We start from the raw sequence: 10,274 nt of genomic DNA on the forward strand, positions 1-10,274 counted from the left end.
AGACCCCAGCTCCGCCCCCAGCCCCCCAGCCCCGCCCCCCAGACCCCACCTCCATCACCTGCTCCCACAGCCCCGCCCCCACCTCCATCACCTGCTCCCACAGCCCCGCCCCACCTCCATCACCTGCTCCCACAGCCCCGCCCCCACCTCCATCACCTGCTCCCCCAGCCCCGCCCCCCGTGCCCCCAGCCCCGCCCGCCCAGCGCGAGACTCAGACTCGCCCCCCTCCACCAGCCAACCGCCAACGTCGCCACGTGCGAGCAGCGCACGAGCCGCTATTTAAACGGCTGCGACAGGCGGGGCTCGCGCACTGCTGGTCCGGAAAGGTTCTCGAGCGTCAGGTGAGGACCGCCGACCTCTCTCCTCCCCACACACACACACCTCCATCCCCTCCACAGCCCTCCCCCCCCCCCCCGGCGGGGAAAGAGAGTGAAGAAAAGGAGAGGGGGAAGGAGGGAAATTCTCGGGGAAAGCCAGGAAAGGAGGCTCAAGACCTGAGGGAAAAAGAGTGAGGAGGGGGGGGAGTGAGGAGGGGGGGAGAGAGAGGTCTTCCTCTTCGGCCGCGACTTTGGTCACTCCCCCTCTCCGCCCCTCTGGACTCCCAGCCCGCGGCTCGGGTGCAAACCCTTCGTTGTCCAAAGCGCCTCGGGAACGTCCTGCTGACACGAGACGTCGCCATGTAAAGCGCCACGTTACGGTGGTTGAGGTCCCCGGGGAGAGGCTGAGGGGACTGGGGAAGGGGAAGATGGCGGGGGGGAGAGCGCGCGCGCGCGAGAGAGAGAGAGAGAGTTAGTGTTGGGTGTGAAGTTGGGACTAGTCTGAGGGATGGCGGCGGAGGAGGAGGAGGGAGGGAGGGAGATGCGTATCCATGTTAATGGGCGGTTGAGAGGGAAGTGACTGGGTCCCTCTCTCTTCCCCACGGGCCGTGGTTACAAGCCTCGGTGTCGGCTTGAAGCGGCCCAGACTTCCTCCGCCGCGCCTCCGCCAAAGCCGAGGACTCATCCACTGCCAGTCGGTATCCCGGGGGCTTTCGCTGCCATTCCACCCCCACTATTACTCTCTCCTCCTCGCACCCACCCACCCCCGGGGCCGCTCTGTCTCAGCGGTGCCCGGTCTCTTGCCGCATAACCACCCGCAAGGGTGTGCGTGTGTGTGTGTGGGGTGGGGGGGGAACCAGCCAATTGAGTTGCTCAGCCAAGTGCCTAAGAATTGATGGGGAATTTATGGCGGTTGTAAGATTTTTAATCTGTTAGCAATTATCCGCAAACTGTGACGAGCTGTTTATATGTAGCGAGCATCGGAGCGATGTGTGGCCACTGATTGTTTGCGTGTGCGTGTGGAAAGCAAGAGGCTTGTTGCGGATACTTGACGTGCAGGTTAGCGGAGATTCAGATTACAGACTCTTCAGGTGGTATTAATCATACACGAAACGCATCATTTGCTACCACCAGCCTCCTATCTACTCAGTGGCCAACGCCTCACTTGCCCTTCTCACTCCCTCCCTTGCTCTCGGCCACTGAATGCTGTCTGGCGGCTCCAAAACGAAAGTTTCAGCAGCTGCACCATTCAATTGAGCCTCTCTGGTCAATCGTCAGGCAACGTTGAGGTGCAGGTGAAAGCAAAACAGGCACCGATTGCACCTAATGTTGGAGCCTTAATGGTTCTGGCATTGGTATCGCGTCTTATCGCATCTTCGAGACGTCTCATAGCACTTCACGGGACGTGCTGCAAAGTGAATTGACGGTTTTGTGGGCGAAACGTGGCAGCCAATTGCACGCAACAGTGTCCCACATACAGTTGTGCATTGAAGTGACCAAATTATTATTTTTGAAGGAATTATTACCCCCGGGAAAGGGATCTGTCAATCGACTAACAAATGGGTTCCTACTTACTGCTAAGTAACTAGAGGCGTGTATAGTAAGGAAACTTGCCCAACATTTCACCCTGCTGGGAATCGATCCCAGGTCTCTTGTTTGCGAGATGAATGCTCTAACCACTGAGCTACAGGAAATTGTGTGCATTGTGTACTTTTTTTTGCCTCCAGCAATAATTTAATAATAATTTAAATGCTATTTGCTTGTGAGGCAATGCTTTTGATTTGGACTTGATGTAGACTTGGTGGTTAATCCTTGTACAAGCATTCCCTTTAAAATAGCTTCGCTGCAAATTATCTTAAATACCAAGATTGTGACTGTTTTCTAATATGTAATCTGTTTATATTGTGTATTCATCTTCTTAACCATAAACTGCTTGCTTGTTGGTTGTTTAATAGTCTGCATCAATAATTTCTGCTGCACCAGCATTTTCTGAACAATTCAGATTCTTTGTTCTGAATCTCTTGAATTATTTAGAACACAATGGTTTTTCCAGGATTTAGTTAATGTTTCATTTTAAATTGATACCTGAATGAGAGTATTGTATTCTTAACAATGTATAACAAAAAAAACTAACAAAGATGCAGAGTATTGATCTCTGGATGAAACGTACAGGTGTTGTATTCTGGTGAAAATATTATTTGAAAAATTAATGTATGGGCCCTGTGAAAAGCTTTGAGATGTTCTTTTGGCTCTTATCAAATAGAAGGATTATTATTTAAGTATTGTCTAATCAGGACTTATCTTCAGTGTGATTTGAAACATAGTTACAATTTGCACTAATATTTGTTTTACCTTTGAAAATGTGTTTACAGTTCAAACTCTTTCATAATGCCCAAATAATCTACTAAAAAAGAGGGTTTAAGGCTTAGCAGCACAAGCACAATCATTTAAGTAGAATTGTTTCAGGGTTCACATGATTCTTAAAAATAATCTGCAATGCTGCCATATTTTTGTTGGGTGTTGTAAGGGGTTTGGACAGTTCTGACCAATCAGCAACTGGCAGTCACATGCTTGACTATTTGGCTTCCTGCACGGTCTACACAAACGCATCATATTTCAGACGCAATGGGTGGTTCTCCTTCAATGTAGCTGCATGGCTCTTCAATGACAGGCAGGCAAAAATCTGTAATGACTGATTATTCTAGCCAAAGACAATATTTAAATAGGATTTTTTTCAAGCCTAGTGCTGGTATATAAACTAGTTACTGCAGTCACCACAGTTATATGTGAGTAGCTTATTTTGAAGAATGAAATTATAGAAGGTCAATTATTAAAGGAAGACTGTTGTAGCTAAAGCCTTGAAATAAATGGAAGGAAAAAAGGTCATTGACATTCTGAATAAATTGCCTAGGATTTTAACAAAAAGAATATATATGTAACACTTTTGCTCATAGAATGATTGAATGTAAGTTTAATTACAAAGTTGAGGGTCTTTCCAATTGTTGCTGTCCACTTTTCAACAAGGACTGCAATTAATGTGACAAAACTATTTTTAAATAAAGTAGAATAAACTTTATTCATAGCAGTAGTAAAGAGACTGAAAAGTTTTGAGTGAGATTTTAAAATGTACCCAGGAACTGGTTACTTCAAATGAAGCTTTGTTTACAATTTGGATATAAAGAATAGAGTGTACTATTTATGAAAAGAAGCAACTGTTCCTTTCAAACCGACAAATGGCTGAAGTAGTATATTAGACTAAAAAGACACTTGTACTGAATCATTCCCAAATTTTCCTTCCCTAGAAAGGTAAAAATATTTAATGACATGCTGAAATACTCTTTCATAATGCAATGCATTATAGATTTAGGAGGCTGCTCTTGGGGGTGAAGGTGAAAAGAAATGAGGAAGAAAAAACAAAATAATGCCTTGCCTTCTTATGAGTTAACTTGCTGTATGTGTTGTAGCAATCTGCCAACTGTTCAGCTTTGTATATCCATGAATCAGACTAACCTATCTCTAGGACAGTAGTGAAATGTTGATCGTCTATTGCATCATTGTGGGCAATAATGACATTTATTAACCCACATGGAATCCAATACAATTTTTGTAAAGGATTTTTTTGAATTTGATCCTTTGAAATGGAGCTTACCTTGCTGAATTTTTTTTGCAAGGTTAAAATAGCAATAATAATTGAAAAATGCAAATATTCTATGTACTTCATTGTCTGCATAGGAAACCACTTGAATCTTTTGGTATAAGTTAATCACCTAAAGCTTAAGCTTATCAAGTCTTGCAGGCTGAATTCATTTTTTTAATCTACACAGTAAACTCTGAAACGTGCTGAAAAAATGCTGTGCAGACTGTCACGTTACATCAACTCCAGTGCTTCAGTAGTGAACCGAAGCCTGAAGACAGCAGTTTATTCTGCCACCACAGAAGCACCATTAAAAACTGAGAAGGCACTGACTTCAGATGAAATTTTTGTACGTGAAGAAAAGTATGGTGCACACAACTACCACCCACTGCCTGTAGCTTTGGAGAGAGGAGAAGGTAGGAGCCAAGGCTTACACTAAGCATGGAATATATAAACATAAATTGTCAAATTGCTAGTATTTGTGGGCTGAACATAATTAATATATTGTGATCTTATTTTGTTTTTAATACTGTTTTATTGGGATTTTATCTTGAGTATTTCATATAGGTTTATTAAATAGTTTTGCAAATTGCACTGTATTGGTAAAAAAAAGTGTTTTGCTATTGTGATTCTGTTTGTATTTGCATTGTATTTTTTGTAAATGTGAAATGTACTGGTAATGTGAACAAAATAAAGTTGGGTTGTTTTTCAGGAGTTTATGTATGGGATGTGGAAGGCAGACGATACTTTGACTTCCTGAGTGCTTACAGTGCTGTGAATCAGGGCCATTCTCACCCAAAGATCATTGCAGCACTTAAAGCTCAAGTTGAAAAACTTACCCTCACCTCACGAGCTTTCTACAATGATGTACTGGGAGAGTATGAGGAGTACATTACCAAACTGTTTGGCTATGACAAAGTGCTACCAATGAATACAGGTTAGTATCAGCAGTGGTTTTGTCAATTTGTTTAAATTGTTAAAATTAGGCACCAAAGATTGAGCAAAATAGCTCCATTTCAAAACAGAAGGGACAATTTCCAAAAGGTCTTTCACAAAAATAAGTCAGTGAATTATTGCCCATGATTGCAATGGGCAATCATTTCACTGCTGTCCTGACAACTATGTTGTCTGAGATTTAATTTCAATGCCTGGGGTTTTAGAGATTTCAGACTTTAATCCCCTATGCCTAATAGAAATAGACTGCTGTAGGACTGGCTAAGAAACTAGTGATGCCAACAAATTCTGTTAAATGACAGCATATCTATTCAGTTAATATCCTTATTTGTAAAACTGATCTATAAATATAATAAATATTCCTTACAATGATTTTAGAAACATTTGGTAGGTCTCCCACTTAATTTTCTGCATAGCTCTTGTAATCTATAGTATTTGATTGTGAAATTTTGATCATCAGCATTTTATAAACTAGTCCTTTTAACCACATTAAATCAAAGTTCCACCTGCCTGTTCAGGTAGATGTCAAAGATTGCATCACACTATTCAAAAAGAGAAGAGAGTTTCTCCAGGTGTCCAGTCCAGCAATCCCCCCCCCCAAATAAAATTAGTCACTCATTTCATTACGATTTGTCGGACATTGCAGTGGTAATTGTGCTTCCGCATTTGCCTTCGAATACATTTGCTCCATTTCACAGTAATTCCCGTGAAGTGTTCTGACCTAATAAGGTGCTATACCCAATATGAGGATTAGTATTATTATCACTTGTTTACTTTTATCTGGAAGTCAATAGTTGTTGGTATTTACTGTGTTTGCTGCTAGGTTCCACTCATGTTGCTCTGTCTGCCTTTTAAATCATTTAATTTGATAACATTTTGCTTCAGGTGTGGAAGGAGGAGAAACTGCTTGTAAATTGGCTCGCAAGTGGGCATACGATGTTAAGGGAATTCCAAAATATAAAGCAAAAATAATTTTTGCAGGTAAGTTTTTNGGAAATTTTTTAAAATAAATTTTCTTTAATTAAAACTACATCAGTTAATCCCACCTGAATGTTCATTTGAGTTTAGTTGTCCTAGTAAATTGATGGATTAAGTTGCGTATCATGAGAATAGTACGAGCATTATTAAGGGTGGCTGGCCAGCTTTGAACACATGGCCACCATGCCTCACTGCAAGGCAAACTCAGAAGCACTGACTGGCCTGGCTGTATGTAAGCCCCCTTGCTTATGATGCAGATTGTTACTGCATCTGAGTGTTTGTATTATAGTGGGGTTCCTACCTTTATCATGTATTGTCATGGCTGTGCCGTGAACCATCTTTTAAAAATGTAGATAATATGACCATGTATTCAATATTGATTTCTCTCTCCTTTTTTCCAGCTGGTAACTTTTGGGGTAGGACAATGGCTGCTGTTTCGAGTTCTTCAGATCCCAGCTGTTATGATGGATTTGGACCATTCATGCCTGGATTTGAGCTTGTGCCCTATAATGATTTATCAGCATTAGAGGTATCTAGAGGCTCATAGTGTATCTGCCTTCCATCCCCCCGTTCTCTGGAATTCCTGGAGTCCCTTCAGCTACACCCTTCCCTTACCTCCAAGTTCGGCCTCAAGAATTTCCTCTTTGAATGTGCTTTTAGCCATTTATTGCCCTCGCCCCCACTCCCAGCTCAGGAGCAAACCCCGAACAGTCCAGTGCACTCTACAAATATAAATTTGTTTTTGCAAAAATTGTTGTGTTCTATGCTAATTAACATTTTGATTTTGTTCTATTGTTTGCTGAAGTTGCGCTAGAAGATAATGGATTTTTGTTTTCCAGCGGGCATTTCAGGACCCCAATGTTGCAGCATTTATGGTAGAACCAATCCAGGGAGAAGCTGGAGTAATCGTTCCTGATGCTGGCTACCTTCAAGGAGTGCGAGAAATGTGCACAAAATACAATGTAAGCTGTAAACCATGTAGCTGTAATAAAGTTTAACAATTAAGAGTACTTCATTTAATAATAATAGTCATCCTTGCATTCAATATAACGCCTCATGTGTTCGAAACATCTCAAAGCGCTTCACACAAGATACTGTGAAATGAGTTGACTATTTTGTATATTTACCAGAAATTAAGCATCTTAATTCTCATTGTATGAGCACAGGTCCTGTTTATTGGAGATGAAGTACAGACTGGACTTTCTAGGACTGGCCGCCGATTGGCATGTGACCACGAAAATGTCAGACCAGATATTGTGGTTCTTGGAAAAGCCCTTTCTGGAGGGACATATCCAGTAAGTGATGTTACATTACATGGAATGAATGCATCCAGGATATCTTGGGTTTCTTAAGTCCTCTTGTAGTGAAAGGAGCAAAGCTTGAATATGATATCTCCAAACTCCAATTTACATAGCATGTTAGGCAATGAGTCATTTTTGTCTACAGAAGTGTTGTATTAACAATTCCAGCATTTAAATAGAAACTAATTGCCATTTAAATGCTGGCACCTTGTATTAGGTATACTTGTTATGAGTGTAGGTTCTTGTCTTAAGAAAAATTTGGAACTTCAGAACAAGGGTGGAACAAGCAAAAACCTTTTTAACTAAGTACATTGACACTGTTTCCAGGTATCAGCAGTATTGTGCGATGATGAAATCATGCTAACCATTAAACCCGGTCAGCACGGCTCTACTTATGGTGGGAATCCAGTGGCATGCCGTGTTGCTGTTGCTGCTCTTGAGGTATGTCTGAGAGGTTCAACCTGGGGGGAATAGCTTACAGTGGTAATAGCTGTAATAGTTTTTTTAGTGATTGTGTTAACATTTACTAATGCGAACTTAAATTTTATGATGCCCCCAATTTTCCTTTTGTGCACATGTGTTTTGCATGCTTTTAGAAAGATGTGCTTATTCAATGCCTGATTATCCTTAGAGTCTTTCTGATCGTGATTGTACTGTTAATTACACACTCTACTCTAAACTTTATAATTCTTGAATTGTTCAGTCATCTACAGTGCTTCTATTATGTGTTATTGTATATAGGTTCTTGAGGAGGAAAATTTGTCAGAGAATGCAGAGAAAATGGGCAAGCTCCTTCGAGATGAACTGATGAAACTTCCTTCAGATATTGTGACTACTACGAGAGGAAAAGGATTATTGAATGCCATTGTCATTAGAGAAACAAAAAGTATGAAAATATTGTGGCAATTTACTGTGAAAATTGTTTCAGCTATACTACCTTAAACACACTCAATTCAATTGCTATGACAGGAATGCAAAAATGTTACTGATTTGTAAGGATCAAATCACCTGTACTAATATATTTTGAGATTAAGCCTCCGAAAGACATTAACTCATTCTGATCTTTATTCAATTAATGCATTTAAATAGAATGTTTGATACTTTATCTTGAATTTCTAATTCCCTTTGCTGTAAGCTTATGAATTGTGAACATCACAATGGTAACCTAGTTTGGGGCAGATGTGCAAAATTTGACTTGAGGTCCACGAGTCCTTAGAGTTGGTTTAAGAATTGCAGTTTAGAATTAACCAATTTGTAGAAAACATGAAACATAACTGACGTTGAGCAAGCAGAGAAAACTGATGATTTCAGCAATTAACTTTTATTGAACATTTTCTTTCATATTTTCTTTCAGCTTTTGATGCCTGGAAAGTTTGCCTTCGCCTACGTGATTATGGTCTCTTAGCCAAGCCGACCCACGGAGACATTATTAGATTTTCACCACCTCTCGTTATTAAGGAGGATGAAATAAGAGAATGTGTTGATATCATTCAGAAAACTATCTTGTCCTTTTGAAGGAAATTAAAGCCACGTTGTAATATCTTTTGAAGGTTAAACTGGATTTAGATTTGTAGCAGGCATCCTCCAGCTAACATTTATTGTTGGCAATATACAAAATATAACTAGGCTTCTGTTTGAGAGATTGCTAAGCATCTCAATTCTTCATATTTACATCTTGAGCAGTTATAGTGGTCAGATAATACTTGGAATATTTGTAAACCTGTTAAATTTGAAAGCTGTTCACTTTACTTGGGTGGTAGCTGGTCTGAAGTGAAATTGCAGTCCCATTCATCTTAAATGGGCTCAAGGTCTCTATCGTTGGTGCTTTTTTAAAATCTAGACCGTCAGAAAAACATTGCTGTTGATCTGTAAGATTTGGGTGGGAAAGCCTGTGTGTACTCTGGATTATTAAGTTCTCATAGAACGAAAACCTGAATTGAGAAAGTGGCATATTTTCATTAAGCTGATCAAAGCCATATTTTAGAAACTTGAATGTTGTGCTTTGGGTGGACAATACATTATTGAGTGGTTACTGAGCTGGTTGTATTTAAGATAGGTAGGGAGAATGCTTGTTCAATCCTGAATGTTTAAAGTGGTTTTGAAACCCTGTCTGCCAGTAACTTGCAAATGCTCATAGGAAGTAGAGGATACATTTGTTTTCTTAAGTCTAGTTGAAAATATCTGTAGATATCTGTAAAAAGTTTAATATTGTAGAAATTAATGCATTCTTGAAGAATGTGGGGAAACAAAACCTTAATGTAGTATACATCATGAGTAATTCTTTAAAACTGATTGCAGAGTTCAACTGGTGTGTAATACAAGCATCTAAATAATTTTCCCAATTAAAACATCGAAGTTGAGAGAAGCATACAAGTTAATAACTTCAATAATTAATGGTGCCTGTTGAGTAATTGGAAAAAAAACTCTAGATGCAAAACCATGGAGTCCTATATGTCTCCTTTGATATCTTTCAGTTTTGATGTTTACATTAGTCACCCTTATTTTGCTTCAGGCTACCATGTGAGTAATTTTGGCCCGTTTGTGTACAGCACTAACTGATAAATGGTCTGAAATCTCTGCATTTTCATAAATTTAAAACATTTATTTAATGACCTGTTATTATTTGTAATGTGTAAATTGATCCGTAACAAATGTTAATTTGATTTCAATGTTGCTTGAAATGCAGTTCTCTACATCCTGTACTTTGAAAGTGGAGTGGCTGATGGATTATAATACAAGAAATGGTTCCCAGTCGGTGAATTTTCTTTGAATGTCTAGAGTTTTGGCTTTGTTCAATAAATTAGTGCTGTTATGCAAATCATTTTCTGATGGAACCAGAATATACTATTGAATCCTTTTGTAATCTTAACACTCCTTAAGCAACACATTTTGTGATGAAGGCTTGCAGCAAATATACATGCATCACGATCATAACTTGGGATACTGTGTATGTGAAAAGCGCTATATCAAATGCAAGGATTATTATTGTATTTACAGGGTGCAGTGAGAATAGTTCATAGTTTTGTAGAATCTTTCATCTTGCACTGTTGAAAATTAAACTCCTTTTGACCAACTGGATGTTTGACCTGC

At 40.0% G+C, this 10,274-nt stretch overlaps 1 protein-coding gene across 1 annotated transcript; it reads left to right on the plus strand.

Annotated features, from left to right (window-relative positions):
- Positions 1 to 262: 262 nt before the first annotated feature.
- oat (ornithine aminotransferase) lies at positions 263 to 10,018 on the plus strand. Its single transcript, XM_042336977.1, has 10 exons — positions 263 to 341; positions 4,142 to 4,367; positions 4,664 to 4,888; positions 5,791 to 5,886; positions 6,285 to 6,412; positions 6,723 to 6,845; positions 7,050 to 7,178; positions 7,512 to 7,625; positions 7,926 to 8,070; positions 8,539 to 10,018. Exons 2-10 carry the CDS (start codon positions 4,166 to 4,168, stop codon positions 8,697 to 8,699), a joined length of 1,323 nt encoding a protein of 440 aa, XP_042192911.1. The 5' UTR covers positions 263 to 341; positions 4,142 to 4,165; the 3' UTR covers positions 8,700 to 10,018.
- Positions 10,019 to 10,274: the final 256 nt, after the last annotated feature.

This window comes from Callorhinchus milii, unplaced genomic scaffold (assembly GCF_018977255.1).
Source record: "Callorhinchus milii isolate IMCB2004 unplaced genomic scaffold, IMCB_Cmil_1.0 Scaffold7, whole genome shotgun sequence".
NCBI classification, from domain to species: domain Eukaryota; kingdom Metazoa; phylum Chordata; class Chondrichthyes; order Chimaeriformes; family Callorhinchidae; genus Callorhinchus; species Callorhinchus milii.